Raw genomic sequence first — 22,609 nt, 5'->3', positions numbered from 1 at the left:
TTACTATTACTTATTAATTCAGTTAGAAAGAAAGCAATTGATAATTGTTATAATGCAGTTATAACACCCGCAGCGAAGCGCGGGATCTCTAACTAGTTCTTATTCTGTACTTCAAATAGCTCTTTCAAATTGATGTAACGTGCTGTGACATCAGGAGTGGCTCCACCATAACTTGGAACATAAGATGTATCCCAATTCTTATTCTATACTTCAAATTCTTATTCTATACTTCAAATAACTGGAACATAAGATGTATCCCAATTCTTATTCTATACTTCAAATAGCTCTTTCAAATTGAAGTAACGTGCTGTGACATCGGGAGTATGGCTCCACCATAACTTGGAAAGTTTCTGGTTATACCTTTCTGTGGGATGGCCGGAATCAAAGTAGACATAGTCAGTAACATTGTCACATAACTGATACTCAGTCATACCACCTCGCTTCCCTCCGCAGCTACTAATTCCTCTGTATGGACCAGAGCCACAGCATGCCATCTTTCCTTCCTTGAAACCTGTACAACATACATAATAACATAAGGCAAATTAGAAAATAGGGATCAGCTTTTGACACAGGCACAGGACAAACTAAAACTTAAGAGAACTAGTTATGATGACTGTATATACCATGTTTTGATGGATTATTAACTACGTCATTGGCGTAAGAGTAGAAATTTGGATTCGAGTATATGAAGTCTTGGAGCTGTCCTTTCAGCTCCTCGAGGACTTTAGCAAGTACTCTATTGTGGAGTTTTGAAATTGCATTTACTTCTTCATTACAGGTGCTTGTGTTTCCTGGTTTAACTGTTCTCAAGCCCGGGATACAACCCAAATTCTCTATGCCTTTAATCCCAAATTTTCTTCCTCCTTTCTTGTATATTTCCTGAAAGAAAAGCATTGGAGGTAAGTAACTCGTCTGAATTCATTTTTGGATTCATAAACATATTCAAAAGATGATAATATATATTACTTTGATCACATTTGTAATGTTTCCTGTCACCATGCCAACATATTCTTCATGTGAGCGAGACTCGAACGAACTTGAATTCGTTATGAATGCAACGTAATCATTGCTTCCGATGGCAATCAAGTAAACAGCTTGGGACAACAATGTGTGAGCTTCTACTTCACCTAGTCTGTGCCTCAACTGCTTCTCCACATTCTTGAAATAACCCAGTTGAGTTTTAAGGTCCAACGCCTGCAAAAAAGAAATCAATCAAAAAAGGATACCTAATAATGTTTATATATATCATATAAATGTGTCCATGTGTTCTCTGGAGGCAGAGTCAACCAAAATAATCTTCATGTACAATGAAACACTATCCAAAAGTCCGCAGCCAGCAATAACCAAATTATTTTGATCACTTTGGTTTTGTGACTACATTGACTAGCTGTTGTGCCGGTTCTACAACACACACACACACGCAGAGAAGGAAAAAAAAAAAAAAACTTATGGAGGCAGAAGATCGACATACAAATCCTTGATGAGTTTCAGCTAGAGCGCCAGCCCCAGCAGATGCAAAGTTCACCCCATTAGTATAGTTGTCAAAACCCGGTTGTAAGTATGGTGGAATCATTGGTAAGTCTGCATATTCAGCTGCAGAAACAATTCCAAGTTAACTATTTATCAATTATCTCATAATCCCATATATGTTTTAAAAGAAACCATTGACATTATGTACAACAAACTTACCAATGATATCTGAGATTAGACGACCATCGGAGAACCTACCAGTCGGGTGGCTGAAGAAGGTTTCCCCATATGGGAAGAAATTTGCTTTAAAGTAATTGGAAGTGTTTATGTAGTTATTATTTCCAACATCAAATGTTGAACCTCCGAAGATGAACAAGGCTGCATGTTTCCTCTGATGCACAGAATGGCCATAACAGCCACTTTGAATAAGAAGGGTTGCACAAAAAGCCAGGACATATACTTGAAATCTTGAAGAAGTTGCCATTCTTGTTATGGTACGTATAATCTTCTCATCTGTTTGAGATATATATACATATATATAGGTGGATTTCTGATTCAGTTTGGAAAAGTCGGACCCAATATTATCTAGTCAGAGACTATATCAAGATGAAGCTTCTTGAAGCTTTTCAGAGTCTAACACCGTATTAAAGCTAAACTCTACATATACACGGAAAAAAAAAGGACCTTAAATCTGATAGTCGAATGCGCTAATCACACGTAAAATGATTGAAAACAGTTGCAAAGAGGAACGCGTAAACTAACAAGTCTCTCCTCTGTTTCATTTTTCTTTGTTAAAGCCGTACATTGAGATAACAATTCAAGTGTTTAGATTGGTTTGATCCTTATCCTTCTTCTCTGTATTTTTGTCCCTTGGTGTATACATTACATTTCCTGTCTTACTAGAAAAAATGATCTAACACGGAATTGTTACCATCACTTGTCATCGGGTGGTCGTGTTTCGATAGGGTACTGACCCTAACCCCCAGAATCAAGAGAATAGTGCAGAGAAAAGCAAAGAAAAGTCTAAAGCAAAAAGTAGAAATGATATTTGATTTCCCAGATTTCAACAGAATGTCAGCTTATATAGCTGAGACGTTGACATGCTCAACATGTGTCAACAAGACACTGGCCTTCAGAAACAACCAAAAAACAGCTAAGAGATCCTATCTCTATGCAAAATTGAAACGGTGCGTTTAGCCATAATTGAAATTATGCAAAAGTAAAGATATGATCACTATTCCTAGTCAACTCGGGACTGTAATCCCCTTCATCATAACAACTCTGCCCCCTGCAAAATGAACTTGACCACAAGTTCAGCTCTGAAAGTACCGACTGTATTGAGTGTTCTCTTGCACATCAACTGGCCCCCCCTCCGAGTTTAATATAGGGTACCCGAGTAAGATGGATTCAGCCTCCTCCCATGTGGCCTCTTCGGGTGTGGTGCCCAACCATTGGATTAACCATTGGGTAACAACTGCACCCCCTTTTTGACTGATCTTCTATCCAGAATAGCTACTGGTTCCCACCTGGGATTTGCAGGATCACTGATTGGTGGTAGCTGGGAAACAACACTAGTAACTTGACCAAGTTGTTTCTTCAACAATGATACATGGAAGACATTATGAATTCTGGCAGTTGGAGGCAGCTTGAGTTTATAGGCCACTTTCCCAATCCTTTCCAACACTGCAAATGGCCCATAATACTTATGTGCTAATTTGTGGAATTCGTTCTTGTGCACAGAATGTTGCCTATAGGGTTGCAGCTTCAGATACACCAAGTCTCCCACCTCAAACTCCCTTTCTGTATGTTTCTTATCATAAAAATTCTTCATTCTGGACTGTGACAACTGTAGGTTCCTTTTGAGAGCAGCAAGTATGGTGTCCCTATCTTGGAGTTGTTGATCAACTGTAGCTACCGAGGTGGAGCCAGGTAGGTAAGGAATAATGGATGGTGGCTCATATCCATAAAGGGCCTTGAAGGGTGTCTTCTGGATGGCAGAATGGTAAGCTGAATTATACCACCATTCAGGCCATGGTAGCACATGTACCCAACTTGTTGGCCTCAAACCTGTCACACATCTGAGATATTGTTCCAATGTCTGATTGAGATTTTCAGTTTGGCCATCTGTTTGTGGATGATAGGCAGAAGACTTGTCCAGTTGTGTTCCCTGCAGTTTGAAAAACGATTCCCAGAAAAGACTAAGGAATATGGGGTCTCTATCTGAAATAATATGATCTGGCATGCCATGAAGTCTGAAAATTTCTTGGACAAACAATTTTGCTACAGATGCAGCTGTATAAGGATGGGACATAGGTATGAAGTGACCAAATTTGGTCAGTCTGTCCACAACTACCCAAATGACTGTTTTACCTTCTGAATTAGGCAAACCATCAATGAAATCCGTTGATATTCCTGACCAAGCTCTCTCAGGAATTGGATTAGGTTGTAATAAACCCGGTGGCTTAATTGTCTCATAATGATTGATCTGGCAAACATGACAATTTGCTATGTAATCCTTGATATCCCTATGTATTCCTGGCCAAGAAAAAGTCCGATTGATTCTCTTATAGGTCCTAGACCTACCAGCATGGCCTCCAATGCACCCATCATGCAGCTCACTCATTATCTTTTTGCTCCAATCATCATGTATAGGGACAAATATTCTATCTCTGTAGAACAGTTGTGAATCTATGACCTTGTAATGTTTCCAGTTGTTTAACCCTTGACTGAGATCCTTCAAAACTGATGAAGCTTCACTATCAATCAAGCAAGCTTTCTTTATGTCTTCCACAAACTGATGCACAGGTTGTGATATACCAGTTATAGTAGATTATTCCATCCTTCTTGACAAAGCATCCGGGGCTAAATTGTTTTTGCCAGCCTTGTATTGGATTGAATAATCATAGCCCATTAATTTCAGTAGCCACTTCTGTTGTGCTGGGGTGGTGAATCTCTGATTCAAGAAGTGCTCTATTGTTCTGTGATCAGTATAAATCTTAAAATGGTGTCCCAACAAATAAGGCCTCCAATGTTGAACTGCAAATACCACAGCAAGCATTTCCTTGTCATACACAGAGAGAATGGAATGCCTTGGGGCTAGAGCTTTACTGAGGAAAGCTATGGGGTGCCCTTCCTGAGACAACACAGCCCCAATTCCTTTATCTGATGCATCACATTCCACTACAAAGTCCTTGTTGAAATCTGGTGTGGTAAGTGCAGGTGTAGATACTAAGGCTTCCTTGAGATTTTCAAAAGCCCTTTCTGATTATGTACTCCATTTAAAACAATCCTTCTTCAACATGTCAGTCAGGGGTTTTGCAATAACACCAAAATGTCTCACATATTTCCTGGAGTAGCCAGCTAGTCCGAGGAATCCCCTCAGACCCTTCAATGTTTTTGGCTTAGGCCATTGTTTAATACATTGGATTTTTGAGGGATCAACTGCTACCCCTTATGCACTGATGATGTGACCTAGTTACTCCACTTGAGATACTCCAAAGCTGCATTTACTTTCCTTGACTTTCAAGAAGTTTTGTTGCAGTTTGTCAAATACCAATTGCAGATGCTTCAGATGGTCTTCCAGGGTGGGGCTATAGATGAGTATATCATTAAAGAAAACCAAGACAAATTTCCTTAAATAGTCCCTTAGAATGTCATTCATCACAGATTGGAAGGTTGATGGGGGCATTAGTGAGTCCAAAAGGCATCACTAAAAATTCATAGTGACCAGAGTGTGTTCTAAATGCAGTCTTGCTAACATCCCTTTCAGCCATTCTAATATGATGATAGCCTGATCTCAAGTCCAACTTTGTATATATTGTTGCCCCATGCACTTCATCCAACAACTCATCTACCACAGGAATGGGGTACTTGTCCTTCACTGTAGCTGCATTTAATGACCTATAGTCAACACACATCCTCCAAGTTCCATCCTTCTTTTTAACTAACAGTACATGAGAAGAGAAGGGTGACACACTTGGCCTAATGACGCCATTTTCCAACATTTCTTGTACTAGTTTCTCTATTTCTGCCTTCTGGAAATGGGGATATCTATAGGGTCTGACACTAATAGCAGATGTGTTAGCAAAAAGTTCAATCCTGTGGTCTTGCTTTCTTGCTGGTGGTAACGTGGTTGGTGGTTTAAAGATCTCAGAGTACTTTTGCACAAGTTTCTGAATGTCCGGATGTGTCATATCAGCAACAGTTGATGTAGATATGGGGCTGAGTTGTACCATTACAGCTTCTTTCTCCTTCTTGAGCAGTTTGGTCATGGACTTGCATGTGACCACAGTGGCTTGTGCTTTAGTTTCACCTTTTGTAGAGTATACTGAACTTGAGCACTAATGAATTGCATCTTCATGGTCTCAAAGTTCCAAGTAATATCACCAAGGGTTTTGAGCCATGATGCCCCCAATACAACTTCACATCCTGAAACTGGTAATATGTAAAAGTTAGCAGTAAAAATGTATTGTTGAATTTGCATTTCAACTTTTACTTGCCCTTTAGTTTGCATGATTGCCCCACTGGGTATGAGAATGCTGTGAATCTGCTTCCTGATGACACATTTGGGATAATGGGATCTGTTGCGAGCTTTGTTGTTGATATGTATGCCCACTGTGGAGCTTCTCTTATCCCGGAGATGGAAAAGCAATGTGAGAAGGAGTGCTCTAAGGTTTATATGCTTGACTTAACACAAGGACATTTGATACTAGCACTGGAAACAGTTCACTTCAGAGCTGCATGTCATTGGGCATTATGGTTTCATTGCCTCGCATTGCCTGCTGACAAAAATGGTTTCTTAACTGTGTTCAGTAGTCAGTTTTGTGACTTTACTTTGTTGAAGGCAAACCCTTGTTGGCCAACAACTTGGGGACAAATAGTTTCTTTGAGGTTTGACACTGCGGTGATTTATTTGCTGATTCCAAATGTAAAGCTCATCTTCATTATTGGTGGAATGACCCACAACAATTTAAACTGTGCTGCTCTACCTACTGCTTTTTGGTCTCCTCAAATGTGCAAGGACATAGACCAGTTACAAACCCACAGTACAAGAATCATTATACTTGTCATGGGTGTCATTTCTGAGGATATAAATGACCAAACTAAAGCCATCTCTCAGCCAAGGAGTTTCTCTATTGATGAAGTTATTGATTTTCTCCAAATCAATTTAGAGTTTTCATCTTTGAGGTACTCTTCTGATCCACTTCTTTCCACAGGTTATGGTGTAGTTCTTATGCCTAATATGCACAAGTTTTCTCAATACATGGTGGGGCATGTTCATAAGGATGATTATTTCTTGGCAACGAACTCTTCAAATTTTTATTCATCAGTCCATGCAATCCATGCACTTGTAAGGAAATTGTTTCCTTTATCACCTATGGCTGATATACGTCCTCTTTTGGTCAACATAATAAGAGAAGATGCACACTGTATCAGTGGAATTATGCTAGTTATTTCTATGATTGAACTGGTGTCTTTGAAGTCTAAGAAACAAGGCTTTGAAATTATGTATGGTGATGTTTTCGATGGAAATTATTGTTCTCATATGAGCTGCTCTCTTTACTTCCTTGATTGCATGATCACATGGTTTATTGAATTTGGCTTGGTGGTAATTGTCTCAGTAGATCTTGTTGGCGTGAGTCATACCTTGTGTTATTAGGGTTGTATATCTTGTGTTTTATTAGGAATATTATTATTAGGAATATTCTCTTCTTTTTGTTTCCTAATGTATCTTAGTCAAATATTTGGGAATAAAAAAACATGTGAGCCTCATACTGAAATTTGTAGTTTGACCCTCATATATAGTAATTACTTTGACAGCAGTAGGAATCATAGATGGTGGATGGATATGGGGTTAGCAAAGAAGTCGAAAACTCCAAGAGAGATAGACTGGAGTGCTTCTATTGGTTAATTGGGATAGTGCTTGAACCACAATTCAGTACATAGTATACAGCAGACTGGTCAAACAAAATTCATATAAAAAAAAAATTCAGCAGACTAGTCAAATGAAAAAATTCACCAAAAATTCATTGCGAGTCCAATTGACATGAAATCAGTTTTGAAACAACCATTTGAAATGCATAATTCAATATACATAAAAATTAGAAGTTAAATTATCCAAATAGGAGTTCAAATCTCAACAGAAAATCAGAGGATACATTCAAAATGTTGGAACTTTCCCAAATGCAGACCAAATTTAGAAGAATCACCGAAAATAGTGTACCATTGCTAAATCTTTCTTTTTCAGCCTTTTAGGGGCCTCTTCTATAAAGCATTCCATAAAGAAAAGTACAAAGAGACCACAATCATAGTCATTTTTCTGTTGCGGGACCTGGGGGAAAATGAAAGAGGTAATCTTTAAACCAAGTAAACCCCAACAAATCATGGCATTTTGAGATACTTGAGTATGTTATAGCTCTTAACAGAATTCCAACTTATTAGCAACGCTAAATTTGAAGTTCAAGAGCTTTATGATCTTAATTAAAGTTGACAACTATGACTAAGGCAAATGTGAGTGAACTAATTATGATTCCATAAGATAGGGTGTGTAATATATGGCATTGAGGACGGAAATTACCACAAGTTTTTTCTCCTCAATATGGTCAGGAAGTCGTTTCCAACTGTCTGAAACTGTTAGATTTGAAATATCAACTTCTTGATCCAGATAGCACCATTCTTCTTTTATAAAGCTGCATACCAAATTAGCATAAAATGAAACAACTGCAGAAGTAAAAAATTGAAAACTGCAGATAAAGACAAAAACACATAAAGAGAGATTACAAAGCAAATGGAGGAAATTACTTTTATAAAAACAACATCTTTACTTAACAGCTACAATGTACATGGCAAACATTACCTAGAAAAGTCCACCATCACTATTTTTGTTTCCTACTATACAGTTGAAGCCTCATCCTAGAAAAGGATTCTAACTCTCCAAAAATGGTCACTAATGTAAATGGCTAAGATCTATGCCTTGTCCTAAGCAATGCTATTACCTATCTCTCATGAAATTCGAAATCAGACTAATTTTTCCCGTTACTAAACTCAAAAGAACATTTTCATGGTTGATTGACTGATTGACCGGTTGGACAATATGCACCGTGTGCAGATTCAGAAAGGCTCCCACACATGTCAATTTATTCATCAGAAGCATCATTCAAAGGAGAATATTCTTTAGAGCAGTTAGACTTGGATGCATTTTGAAATTCTTCCTTGAGTAACTTCTGGATTTTACTTCTCAACCTTGAAGCCTCTACAGGTTGGAATCACTGCCTGCCAAACTAAAATTTCAAAGTAGATCAATCAAGTATAATCGAGCATGATACTTGCAGAGGAAACTAAAGAATAGAAAGTACCAATTATTGAATTGTACGCCAAAAAGGGTTAACTTCCCACTACATGTATGTGTGCACCCACCTCCCACTCGTGCCTGCATAAACATAGGTCATGCATCTTAGTTGCAAGCATGAAAATTTCAAATCTGTTTGTTTGAATAGCGAATATGCAGCATACAAACCCAAACTCAAAACCAACAACAAACTGAATGATCCACTTATAATAATATAACCACAAAATGCAAGATTAATATGATGAAATACCAAAACAAGGAACAAATTTAGAACAAGAAAACTGATGAACAGAGTATAAGATCAAAACCAACGCCATTAAAAATTGAAAAAGTGCAAAGAGTAATTAATAATTAACTCTGAATATGAATAGGTATACCCAAGATAGTAGAACGAACCCGAGTCCTGAAGTTCCTTAGTTTTAATAGCAAGGCTGCCCTGTATCCCTGCAAATGTAGTGAAGTTCAAACAAAAAACAAAATAAAATTAAAATAGACAAAAACTAGAAATTTAAACATCCAAATAAGTAATGAAGATCAATTAACTATTATATGGAAATTGGTGAAGATTGTTAGTGTATGAAATACTTATATCAATTTGAGTGAATCTTATAAACCACGTTGATAATTACTCCTATCTCCAAATGCTGTTGGAAGAAACTAAATAGCAAACATCTGAGAGCACCCTAATCTTTAAAGTCCAAAAGTATATATAGTACTACATCTATATGTCCACAAATTCAAATGATCTAAGCTATAAAGAAAGGACGAACCAAATCGCTCGAAATAAACTGACATTTCCATTGCATCTTCCAAGCTCTAGTTTAAGTTGATCTTCATGAACACTTTCTCTCTATCACAGCACCAATTACGCAATGTACATAACTACATACTAAGCATAGGCAATACAACATCAAAGATGTAAACTTTCTAATGTCAAATGCATAATGAGGATTGTAATCACCAAAATACAGAAAGAAACCAAAAACCCAATTGAATTAGCATAACCAAATGAAGAACACGTACCAGAGGAAAGATATGATGCAATAAGAACCGCGTCTGGTGTTGTACCCACCATAGCCCTAAACTTTGACATCAGCCTATCAATCATCATAATCAGCTATTACCGGTTCGTCAAAGCTATTACCAGCCGTCAACAATAGAAACCCACCAAAATCGGTGCTAGGGATTTGACGGACCCGAAGAGATCTTCGGAGGCTTCGGTCTCGATTTTGTTGCCGTTATGCAGGTTGATGGCTGCTGGATTAATGGCCTCTATATTGGGCTCGTCGTCATTTGCGGGCTCCTTAATCGTCGTGGGATCAACGAGCTCGGTGGTTGCGACGGCGGTGGTTTTGATTGTTCGTCTTCTTCCTCGTTTTCTTCCATGTAATTGGGTTGGAGGTTGTCTATTACTTCCCATTCCTCCGCTCACGAAGGAAGTGAACCGCTGCTACACAGAAAATTGTAAGAGAGATAAAAATTGAAGTTTTAGGGTTTGGGAATCTCGATTTGGGGATTTAGGGCTTCTTTGATTGGATTTCTCCGAATCGAATCAAATAGGAAACTAATGAAAGCTTAAGTTAGCTGTTATGAAACTGACCCATTTTCATATTACCACTAGAAGTCTTCAGTTGCATGAGCTACGCACATGGTTCTTTAATTATCTGTTCAGTTTGTTAATTAGTTGTTGGGGTTAATTACTAGTTATGTCGCTGTTTGTGTGATCAGTATGAGCTATATAATTCTAGTTGTAACCATTCTGAAACCCATCTATGAAAAAGCTCTTCTGTTTAATTCTCTTTACCTTTCATTTCCTTTCTGATAGCTCTGCCAGTGTTTCGACCCTAACAAGTGGTATCTAGAGCCAGTAATGGTCAAACTTAAGGGTGTGGGGGCGAAGCCGTCGTCTCCTCCTTACATCTCTGGTGAGCTCTCTCACCTTGAATTTGAGTTTCAAGTCCATCGAGATGAGACTGCTGCTTGCCTTGAGAAGATGCGGGCAACTCTGCACGCTTCACTTCAGGCGACGATTGCCGCTTCCTTGGCTGGTTTCAAATCTGCGCTCATGGAGGAGATCACCCATCTCTAGCTCACTCAATAGGGTAGCCCTGCTATCCCACTTCCTGATGGCTCCATCCGATTTGGATCAGTCTCTTCCCCGGTGCTCCAATCATTAATTCCTCCTCAGTCGGAGGCCACATCTTCAACCCTAGCTCGATCGGAGGGCCTTTCATTCCCGCTTGATAATATCGCTCAGATCCCTAATTTTTCACTTGGTACTGTTGATGTGTTGCTCGGGTTTATTGGTGATTCTGTGACTAGCACTGTGGGAATACTTCCTGATGCACCGGTTAGCCAGCCCTTGGCTCAATCTATTTCCACTCTTGGCATGCTAGTTTCTAGCTCTAAGCCTGTCTCTGTGGGGAGTATTACGTCTGTTAGTGGGAATGGGAGTTTGGGGCCTCATGTGCAGATGGGTGGTGGGGGTAACCCCCAGTCACAGCAGTTCCAGCACTCATTCATAGGCTCACAACCCTTAGGAGCTTCCTTAGGATCCTTGCATAATAATAGCATTAGTATGAACCAAACTATTCCACCCCCAATCTCTGGATTCAATCCACCTATGTGGGAACCTGATCTATTCACCATGACCTATTTTGGCCCTTATAATGTCACCATGCATTTGTTTCCTCATACCACAATCACACCTACTTTACCATTTGCGGTTCCATACTTCACTCAAGTAAAGGCTCAGCTCCATATCACATGATCACTCCTACTTATGCTACTATGACTACAACCCACAGTTTCTCCCATAGCTATCAATTCCTAATCACTTCACCACCCTCATCCATTCCACAGATGAGTGCTCCAAATTGTTATGCTCATCTGGGTTGGTTCATGCTCCAACACCATAACTACATGGCTTACATTGATCCTACTTTACCCACCAAGAAACAAATGAGGCTGGAATTCAGTGTTTTTGGGGGAGGTGATCCTGTTGAGTGGCTCAACAAGGCCGAGCAGTATTTTGAATTCTACCAGATTCCGGAAGAGAGGAAATTATCAATTGCAACTATGCATTTAACTGATAAAGCCTCAGACCATTGGTATATGTTTAGGCATGAATTTCCTCATGCATGGCAAGGACTAGCTGACCTACTCATGCGAGAATTCAGTATTTATAACCGGTCGGAACACCAGGCTGCCTTGGCCAGAATGTCTCAGACCGGAAGCTTGGAACACTACTAGGAGTAGTTCACCAAGCTCTCACGGAGAGCTCCTGGATTCCCGCCTGAGGTCTTACTTGCATGTTTCATTGGAGGATTGAAGGAGGACATTAGGGTAGATGTGTAAGCACAGAAGCCTAGAACACTCTATGAGGCTTGTGAATTAGCCAGAGTCTATGAAACAAGGAATGAAGGTCATAGTAGCTATGCTAGAAGCTCTCATCAAGCCCAGTCTAGACTCCTCACAAGCACTAGCTCTAGTGTGAATCCTACCCCTACTCAGAGGTTCATGACTTCAAGGCCACCTCATGGGAAGAAATAATCAACCCTCAAGTGGAAATGTGCACTCGAGTAACAGGAGATCATCACAAGCAGAATATCAAGAAAAAAGAGCAAAAAATCAAATTTTTTTTTTTGTGTGACAAGACCTATAAACCAGGTCACAATTATAAGAAGGGACAACTGATGATTATGGAAGTGTCTCAGGATGAAGGTGAGCTTTTAAGTCCAGCAAAGTTGATGGAAGAGGAAGTTCCACCCATCACTGACCTCGAGGAACCACTCATTCGATTGCAAGTTATGAGTGATAGTAATTCCAGCCCGGCTACTATGCAGCTAAAGGGAAAATTCAACAAGAAAATGGTACATGTGCTTATTGATTCGGGAGCCTCACAATTTCATTCATCCACATCTTCTCCAAGGTACCAAGGTACAGGTACATAATTTTTCTCCTTTAAATGTTGTATTGGCTAGTGGTGCAAAAATGAAGACTAGTGGGGAAGCCAACATTGAGCTTCAACTCCAGAAATTTACTTTTACAAATGATTTTTATATTCTGCCTGTAACTGGATGTGAAATAGTTTTGGGAGCTTATTGGCTAAACCAACTTGGTGATATTTTGTGGAATTTTGATACAATGAGGATTAGGTTCAATGTATAGGGAACTGAGTACCAATTGCAGGGAGACACTAGTGCCAAAGCCACCACTATTAGTTGTAAAGCCATGACTAGACTGCTAAAAAAAGAAAAGGAGGCCTTGTTAGTCCAAGTGCAACAGTTTGGGGGGGGGGGGGGGGGGGGGGGGGGGGGGAGAACATCAATACACCAAGTGCACAGATCCAAGCCTTAATCACTGAGTATGATGACCTCTTCGCCACTCCAACCACATTACCACCACAAAGGAAACAGGACCATCAGATTGAACTCCTCCCTAACACACCCCTAGTGAGTGTGAGACCATACAGGTACCCTCATTTTCATAAGTAGCCACTACTCGATACATTATAAAGCTGGTAAGAATAATTCTGCACCTGATGTCCTTTCTAGAATGGCTGAATTCAAGACCAATGACACTCAGGTGATTACAAAATATGGCAGCCTACACACTAGCACTGGAATCTCTTCTCCAGTACATGGTTTTATCCAGGACATTCAGGCAACTTGCTTAGCGGATCCTGAAGCTATGCTATTCTACAACAGGTACAACTTGATCCATTTGCTCATCCTCTATATTCAGTGCTTCATTTTCAACTATTATACAAGAGCAATGTATTTGTTCCAAAGCAGGATAATTAGAGAAATAAAATTATGGCTGAGTTTCATAACGGTCTAAGTGGGGGCCATGTAGGGAGACACAGAACAATGAAGAGAATCACCAGATCCTTTTCTTGGCCAGGGATGCATCAGGATGTCAAGAGGTTTGTGTCCACTTGCCATATCTATCAACAAAACCATTATGAGACCATAAACCCTCCAGGTTTGCTGCACCCTAATACCATCCCAACAAGAGCATGGACATGCATTTCTATGGATTTTATTGAAGGACTACCGAGTTCTCATGGGAAAACAGTCATTATGGTAATAGTGGACATGTTTACTAAGTATGGCCATTTTATTCCCTTGGCTCATCCTTATACTGCTTCTATGATTGTTCAGCAATTCGTCAATAATGTCTTCAAGCTTCATGGTATGCCAGACTCAATTATCTCAGACAGGGACCCGATTTTCTTGAGTAACTTTTGGGAAGCCTTCTTTAAAGCTCAAGGTACTACCCTTAACATGAGCTCTGCCTATCACCCCCAAACCGATGGGCAAACTGAGAATCTCAACAGGACCTTGGAGCAATATTTAGGTTGTGTGGTCGGTGAAAAACCTCATCCGTGGGTAGAAGCACTGCCGTGGGCTGAGTGGCGGTACAACTCAGCGCATCATTCTGCCATTGGCATGACACCATTTCAGGCTCTCTATGGCTATCAACCCCCATCTATATTTTCCTATACTCCAGGCTCTACCGCTGTGGATGCAGTTGACCAGCAGCTCCAATCAAGAGATGAGTTATTAGCTATCCTCAAACGTAACTTACATATTGCTCAGGCTGGGATAAAGCAGTTCTATGACAAAAAACACACGGAAAGAAAATTTGAAGAGGGGGACTGGGTATACTTGAAGTTACAGCCTTATAGGCAGCATTCAGTGGAAAAATGGGTTGCACACAAGTTGGCACCCAGATACTATGGTCCCTTTCAGATTGAGAAACGAATTGGCACAGTAGCCTACAAGCTCAAGTTCCCACCCACTGCTAGAGTGCATCCGGTCTTCCATGTATCCCTGTTGAAGAAGAAGTTGGGTGATGCTTCGGTGATCTCAGTACATCTTCCTCCTAATGTCAACACGCATAATCCGAGATGGTACCCTGCAAAGGTATTGGATAAATGTATGTTCAATAAAAATAATGTAGCTGTAACTAAGTGGCTTGTGCAGTGGCTGGGGTCAACAGAAGAAGAAGCTACCTGGGAAGAAGCTGCAGACTTACTGGAGCGTTTCCTTGATTTTCAAGCGTCACTACAAGCTTTGTTTGGGAGGGATGGAATGTTATGAAACTGACCCATTTTCATATTACCACTAGAAGTCTTCAGTTGCATGAGCTACGCACATGGTTCTTTAATTATCTGTTTAGTTTGTTAGGGTTAATTACCAGTTATTTGGGTTAATTGCTTATCTCATCCTTATCTCATCCTCATGGCTGACACGTGTCGCTATTTGTGTGATCAGTATGAGCTATATAATTCTAGTTGTAACCTTTCTGAAACCCATCTATGAAAAATCCCTTCTGTTTAAATATTCTCTTTACCTTTCATTTCCTTTCTGATAGCTCTGCCAGGGTTTAGAACCTAACATTAGTTGAGGGAGATGAATAAATCGAGCTGATAGCCAGCTCTTGCTACACTAGGTTAGGAGAGAGCGATTGAAAGAGGCTTACCAATGAACAACAGTGAATGAAATCTTTGGACCCATTCCTTCTTCAAATCGAAGAACAGTATCAACAGATTCAACTATCCTTCTCACTTAGCTAACAGATCTTTTCTGTCCAAAATCCAGCTCCGGAAGTGCTTGTAGCTTCTGTCTCTTCTAGGGGAGAAGACCCTCTATTAGCTAACAGGAAAGAATTGTTGAGTTTGTGTGGAGAAAAAACAAGCTAGCTAGGTTGAGAGAGGCACCATGGAAAGGAAGGTAATAGTTTTCAAAAATTTTAACCAAGTGTGGGAAAAACATGGGGTCTTAACGGGCAAAAGGGGTGAATAGGTTTGATTGTGCCAAAAAATAATTTTTGGTTAGACTAGGTCATTCTATTCCTACGTTTACTCAGACAACATATAAATGTTGTCTTAATTTTCTATCTTTAATGAGAATTTATCAGTTTTCTCAAATGACAGTTATTTGTCGTCATACTTTTTCAACTTACCAAAAAGATTAAAAAACTGATATAGTGAGGATTCTCATGCTATTCAGACAACAACATTAATTTATATGTTGTCTGAAGAAGTTTAAAAAATTCAGATGACAGAAAATAAGAATTTTGTCGTCTGAATTGTATATATATTTTTTTGAATAGAAATTGATATCAATAGAATCAATAGCCAAAATAAGGCCAGAGTCTACAAGCCCTCAAATAAGAAACCGGGCAAGTAACAACCAGTACAACCTATCTAAGAAATTGCAAACAATTAAGTTCTAAATAGCGCTCACTTTACGCAAGCCTACACAAGAAAGGATTACCTCGTCTTCTAAGGAAAGGAAATCATTCAACTAGTCCCTACATGCCAATCACGCAATTGTGGTATAAGCAAATAACTAGAAACGTCTTAGAAAACTTATAGAAGCTCTCCCAGCTCACACAGGCTTGAAACCCTAGTCCATGAAGATCTATGCCACAACTCTCCTTTCCTTTTGGATTAGAGCTTGTAGTAGCATCTGCACCATTCAAGTTGGTTAATATACTCTTCTTAGCAGATTTCCGCTTCCAAGTATCATCTACCCTCAAGTCCTTCAGCCCTGCCTTCAGCCCAGTTCGTGCCCTAGGCCCAGTCATCATGGGCCAAAAAAGCAGCCCAGTCAACAACCAGTCAACTCTAATTCACCAAGATCTCCTAGCAATTTTTCTGGACCGTCTTCATGCCCGTGACCCGCCGCCGCACTAATCTCCAGCATACTAGTCCAAGCCACTTGCCCGGTCATCGTTGGCCCTCCTGCCGCCTCCACGAAGCGCAGCACAACCCCATAGCCAAACTGCACAGGAGCCATCATCTCCAGCAGCTCCGACTTGAGCCCAACCTTGGTCAGTGGAGGGCCACAATGATGTAGATCCTAGTCACCCCGAAACCTGACGGCGTCGATCACAACGCCTCAGCTCTGACCCAATCCAGCAACCCATGTTCACAAAACCACCCTCAGCCTAGCAATTACTCAACCGGAGCCTTTGAAAAACCAGGTCGAGATCCCGACGCCGTTGCAAAAGAGACCATGGCCTCTCCCAGTCCACACCGCCCTTCACTCACCTTTGTCTGGTGTGGAAACCACAACACTCCATGCCGCTATCATGAAACCTAGGTTTCGCTATGCCGGGTCGCTCCGCAAAAATCGGAGGCCCGCTCATCGATTCTTAGCTGAAGAGAATCATAATCTATGTATATGAATTTGAAATTTGTTGGGTTCCCGCAAATCATGAAAATATGTCGTCTGAATTGTATTTGTTTGAAGGCATTATTGGCTTAGTGATGTTTGTTTAGTTTGACTTTCAAGATTTTTATTAACGCAATTTGTAAGGTGAGTCTTCTAGGACTAAAATTAACCAGATATATAGTCATCATTGATGTTGCAACATCTATATCATATTTTCAACTTATTCCACTATGTAGTACCAAAAAATAAATTTTCACTTCATCATTTCTTATGTGATGTCATTAAAATTTGCCTCTTGATATGTCTAGCTGCACATATGTCAATCTACTTGCTAGAACAATGTAATTTCTGCATTAAGCGATTACTTTTTTTTTTTTCAATATCCTCAAAGCTAATTTGACATATTCAATATCCTCAGGTGTCTCTGAAATTTGTTTACTTAGCTGTTGGGGCAGCTACTACAACATTTTCATTCGTTTACTTTAGCATTCCCTGCTCCCTGCAATACTTGATGTTGTGATCGAATGCTTTGATAGAATGTTATGGTAAATTGCAATAATATAAACTCAAACAATTTTAGAGAGACGGAACAGTATCTCTTATTTTATCATTTTAATCAAGAATCAAGTCCTTATTAGCAACAACGAATCATGGGTACCATTGCTAGTATATAAAGAAGAATGAGAATGGTACTGTTGAATGAACAGTACAGAAGTGCATTTCTATTTTAACCCCTGCTGCCCGTGCGTTAATGTACTCAATTATCCCTGCCGCCTCTTTCATTGTTTTGAACGGTCGAACAAAGTGAGGAGACGGAGCTGAACGAGAAAGGAAGACAGCGCGCGCAAAGTTGGTCTGAGATCTGAACGGTAAGTCTTTCTTCTCTTTCTTCCTTCTTCCCGTTCTAGCTTGGCTTCGTGATTGCTGTAATTTTCAATTTCATAAACCCCTTTCTTAATCAAAATTAAATCTTGGGTGTTTTACTTAGACCTGTTTGGCAAAATTGAATTTGTTCTGCAGAATTGTAAAGGATTGGTCTTAAGGGAAACAAAGTTGGTTTTCCTTCTAACTAAGGGTGGGCAACAAATTGGAGTATCAGAACCTGAAATTGAACACAAAGCCCTATCAGAACAGACACATTGGGTTTATAGGTAGCATTGAATTTTTCTGTACGTTGACTTACGTTTGCAGTGAATTTATAGTGCACTGAATTCAGTGTATTTCTCCATTTTTTCTGCATGTTGACTTACATGTAGGAGCATCTACATTGCCTTATTATAGTACTAACTCTTACTGAATAAATGAAAATGCAGTATGCAGGTTCAATGTGGGATGAACTCAAGAATATTAGGCAAGCCATAGGATTTCTGGTATCTTTTAACTCTTATGTTATACCATTTCTTTCTACTTTCAGTAACAATGGTGAGAGCAATAAATGATGTAGTTGTCCTCAAACTTTACATTTTCTTTTCAGGTCATACATAAAAACCCCAAAAAGACACTTGATGAGATAAGCCATGACCTGTGCACAGTAAGTAATGTGTATGCAAGGAAGAACCGAAGAAGTAAATACTTTCAAATCCAATAACCTCCTCATCAACCAAGCTATTTATGGAAGGAGGTGGAGACTGAGTTGGGGACTAGGCTGATATACTTGAAGATGAGGTGCAGTGACATTGGTTCTGAGTGGGGAAAGGTACTGACATAAACCTTGGAGATGCTTACTTTATATATATATATAAAATATTTTATACTCTTATTTAGCACATTTACATGTTGCCTGTCATCAATTGCAAATCTTTTTTCTGACTTCTTCATATGACTTATGTCCTGATTTTTGCGAAGGCATTAATATAAACCTTAGAGACAGTGGCGGATCCAGGAATCAGACCTTGGGAGGGCTTGGATTCTTAACAATTTTTTTTTTTTGTGCTTGCATTGGAATACACCAATTCAACCAATTTGATAATTGTTATAATGCAGTTAGAAAGAAAGCACTTGATAATTGTTATAATGCAGTTATAACACCCGCAGCGAAGCGCGGGATCTCTAACTAGTTCTTATTCTGTACTTCAAATAGCTCTTTCAAATTGATGTAACGTGCTGTGACATCAGGAGTGGCTCCACCATAACTTGGAACATAAGATGTATCCCAATTCTTATTCTATATTTCAAATAACTGGAACATAAGATGTATCCAATTCTTATTCTATACTTCAAATTCTTATTCTATACTTCAAATAACTGGAACATAAGATGTATCCCAATTCTTATTCGATACTTCAAATAGCTCTTTCAAATTGATGTAACGTGCTGTGACATCGGGAGTATGGCTCCACCATAACTTGGAAAGTTTCTGGTTATACCTTTCTGTGGGATGACCGGAATCAAAGTAGACATAGTCAGTAACATTGTCACATAACTGATACTCAGTTATACCACCTCGCTTCCCTCCGCAGCTACTATATCCTCTGTATGGACCAGAGCCACAGCATGCCATCTTTCCTTCCTTGAAACCTGTACAACATACATAATAACATAAGGCAAATTAGAAAATAGGAATCAGCTTTTGACACAGGCACAGGACAAACTAAAACTTAAGAGAACTAGTTATGATGACTGTATATACCATGTTTTGATGGATTATTAACTACGTCATTTGCGTAAGAGTAGAAATTTGGATTCGAGTATAAGAAGTCTTGGAGCTGTCCTTTCAGCTCCTCGAGGACTTTAGCAAGTACTCTATTGTGGAGTTTTGAAATTGCATTTACTTCTTCATTACAGGTGCTTGTGTTTCCTGGTCTACCTGTTCTCAAGCCCGGGGTACAACCCAAATTCTCTATGCCTTTAATCCCAAATTTTCTTCCTCCTTTCTTGTATATTTCCTGAAAAAAAAGCATTGGAGGTAAGTAATTCCTCTGAATTCATTTTTGGATTCATAAACATATTCAAAAGATGATAATATATATTACTTTGATCACATTTGTAATGTTTCCTGTCACCATGCCAACATATTCTTCATGTGAGCGAGACTCGGACAAACTTGAATTCGTTATGAATGCAAGGTAATCATTGGTTCCAATGGCAATCAAGTAAACAGCTTGGGACAACAATGTGTGAGCTTCTGCTTCACCTAGTCTGTGCCTCAACTGCTTCTCCACATTCTTGAAATAACCCAGTTGAGTTTTAAGGTCCAACACCTGCAAAAAAGAAATCAATCAAAAAAGGATACCTAATAATGTTTATATATATCATATAAATGTGTCCATGTGTTCTCTGGAGGCAGAGTCAACCAAAATAATTTTCATGTACAATGAAACACTATCTAAAAGTCCGCAGCCAGCAATAACCAAATTATTTTGATCACTTTGGTTTTGTGACTACATTGACTAGCTGTTGTGCCGGTTCTACAACACACACACGCACACAGAAGGAAAAAAAAAAAAAAAAAAAACTTATGGAGGCAGAAGATCGACATACAAATCCTTGATTAGTTTCAGCTAGAGCACCAGCCCCAGCAGATGCAAAGTTCACCCCATTAGTATAGTTGTCAAAACCCGGTTGTAAGTATGGTGGAATCATTGGCAAGTCTGCATATTCAGCTGCAGAAACAATTCCAAGTTAACTATTTATCAATTATCTCATAATCTCATATATGTTTTAAAAGAAACCATTGACATTATGTACAACAAACTTACCAATGATATCTGAGATTAGACGACCATCGGAGAACCTACCAGTCGGGTGGCTGAAGAAGGTTTCCCCATATGGGAAGAAATTTGCTTTAAAGTAATTGTAAGTGTTTATGTAGTTATTATTTCCAACATCAAATGTTGAACCTCCGAAGATGAACAAGGCTGCATGTTTCCTCTGATGCACAGAATAGCCATAACAGCCACTTTGAATAAGAAGGGTTGCACAAAAAGCCAGGACATATACTTGAAATCTTGAAGAAGTTGCCATTCTTGTTATGGTACGTATAATCTTCTCATCTGTTTGAGATATATATACATATATATAGGTGGATTTCTGATTCAGTTTGGAAAAGTCGGACCCAATATTAACTAGTCAGAGACAATATCAAGATGAAGCTTCTTGAAGCTTTTCAGAGTCTAACACCGTATTAAAGCTAGACTCTACATATACACGGAAAAAAAAAAAGGACCTTAAATCTGATAGTTGACTGCGCTAATCACACGTAAAATGATTGAAAACAGTTGCAAAGAGGAACACGTAAACTAACAAGTCTCTCCTCTGTTTCATTTTTCTTTGTTAAAGCCGTACATTGAGATAACAATTCAAGTGTTTGGATTGGTTTGATCCTTATCCTTCTTCTCTGTATTTTTGTCCCTTGGTGTATACATTACATTTCCTGTCTTACTAGAAAAAATGATCTAACACGGAATTGTTGCCATCACTTGTCATCGGGTGGTCGTGTTTTGATAGGGTACTGACCCTAACCCCCAGAATCAAGAAAATCGTGCAGAGAAAAGCAAAGAAAAGTCTAAAGCAAAAAGTAGAAATGATATTTGATTTCCCAGATTTCAACAGAATGTCAGCTTATATAGCTGAGACGTTGACATGCTCAACATGTGTCAACAAGACACTGGCCTTCAGAAACAACCAAAAAACAGCTAAGAGATCCTATCTCTATGCAAAATTGAAACGGTGCGTTTAGCCATAATTGAAATTATGCAAAAGTAAAGATATGATCACTATTCCTAGTCAACTCGGGACTGTAATCCCCTTCATCATAACAACTCTGCCCCCTGCAAAATGAACTTGACCACAAGTTCAGCTCTGAAAGTACTAAGTGTATTGAGTGTTCTCTTGCACATCAACTGGCCCCCCCCTCCGAGTTTAATGTAGGGTACCTGAGTAAGATGGATTCAGCCTCCTCCCATGTGGCCTCTTCGGGTGTGGTGCCCAACCGTTGGATTAACCATTGGGTAACAACTGCACCCCTCTTTTTGACTGATCTTCTATCCAGAATAGCTACTGGTTCCCACCTGGGATTTGCAGGATCACTGATTGGTGGTAGCTGGGAAACAACACTAGTAACTTGACCAAGTTGTTTCTTCAACATGATACATGGAAGACATTATGAATTCTGGCAGTTGGAGGCAGCTTGACTTTATAGGGCACTTTCCCAATCCTTTCCAACACTGCAAATGGCCCATAATACTTCTTTGCTAATTTGTGGAATTCGTTCTTGTGCACAGAATGTTGCCTATAGGGTTGCAGCTTCAGATACACCAAGTCTCCCACCTCAAACTCCCTTTCTGTATGTTTCTTATCATAAAAATTCTTCATTCTGGACTGTGACAACTGTAGGTTCCTTTTGAGAGTAGCAAGTATGGTGTCCCTATCTTGGAGTTGTTGATCAACTGTAGCTACCGAGGTGGAGCCAGGTAGGTAAGGAATAATGGATGGTGGCTCATATCCATAAAGGGCCTTGAAGGGTGTCTTCTGGATGGCAGAATGGTAAGCTGAATTATACCACCATTCAGGCCATGGTAGCACATGTACCCAACTAGTTGGCCTCAAACCTGTCACACATCTAAGATATTGTTCCAATGTCCGATTGAGATTTTCAGTTTGG

General features: G+C 39.5%; 2 protein-coding genes and 1 long non-coding RNA gene across 4 annotated transcripts; 1 reads left to right on the top strand and 2 right to left on the bottom strand.

Annotated features, from left to right (window-relative positions):
* Positions 1-44: 44 nt before the first annotated feature.
* Positions 45-2,040, bottom strand: LOC112181008 (GDSL lipase). The gene is made up of 5 exons (XM_024319619.2): positions 1,690-2,040; positions 1,472-1,593; positions 967-1,194; positions 624-879; positions 45-511 (listed from the first exon to the last, which is right to left on the bottom strand). The coding sequence occupies exons 1-5, from the start codon at positions 1,952-1,954 to the stop codon at positions 270-272; spliced, it is 1,113 nt and encodes a 370-aa protein (XP_024175387.1). The 5' UTR covers positions 1,955-2,040; the 3' UTR covers positions 45-269.
* Positions 2,041-17,731: 15,691 nt separating this feature from the next.
* On the top strand, positions 17,732-18,498 carry LOC112181013. Its single transcript, XR_005803980.1, has 4 exons — positions 17,732-17,876; positions 18,028-18,158; positions 18,321-18,377; positions 18,482-18,498. It is a non-coding gene; the product is annotated as an uncharacterized LOC112181013 (long non-coding RNA).
* Positions 18,499-19,073: 575 nt separating this feature from the next.
* On the bottom strand, positions 19,074-21,114 carry LOC112181007 (GDSL lipase). 2 transcript variants are annotated; one of them, XM_040512029.1, is made up of 6 exons: positions 20,706-21,114; positions 20,488-20,609; positions 19,980-20,207; positions 19,637-19,892; positions 19,221-19,524; positions 19,074-19,175 (listed from the first exon to the last, which is right to left on the bottom strand). In XM_040512029.1, exons 1-5 carry the CDS (start codon positions 20,968-20,970, stop codon positions 19,244-19,246), a joined length of 1,152 nt encoding a protein of 383 aa, XP_040367963.1. In that variant the 5' UTR covers positions 20,971-21,114; the 3' UTR covers positions 19,074-19,175; positions 19,221-19,243. The 2 variants fall into 2 exon arrangements, with proteins under 2 accessions (XP_040367963.1, XP_024175385.1); XM_024319617.2 differs by having other exon boundaries at positions 19,076-19,524.
* Between the last annotated feature and the right edge of the window lie 1,495 nt (positions 21,115-22,609).

This window comes from Rosa chinensis, chromosome 7, assembly GCF_002994745.2.
Source record: "Rosa chinensis cultivar Old Blush chromosome 7, RchiOBHm-V2, whole genome shotgun sequence".
Lineage (NCBI taxonomy): Eukaryota > Viridiplantae > Streptophyta > Magnoliopsida > Rosales > Rosaceae > Rosa > Rosa chinensis.
This window is presented reverse-complemented; position numbering and strand designations above follow the sequence as displayed.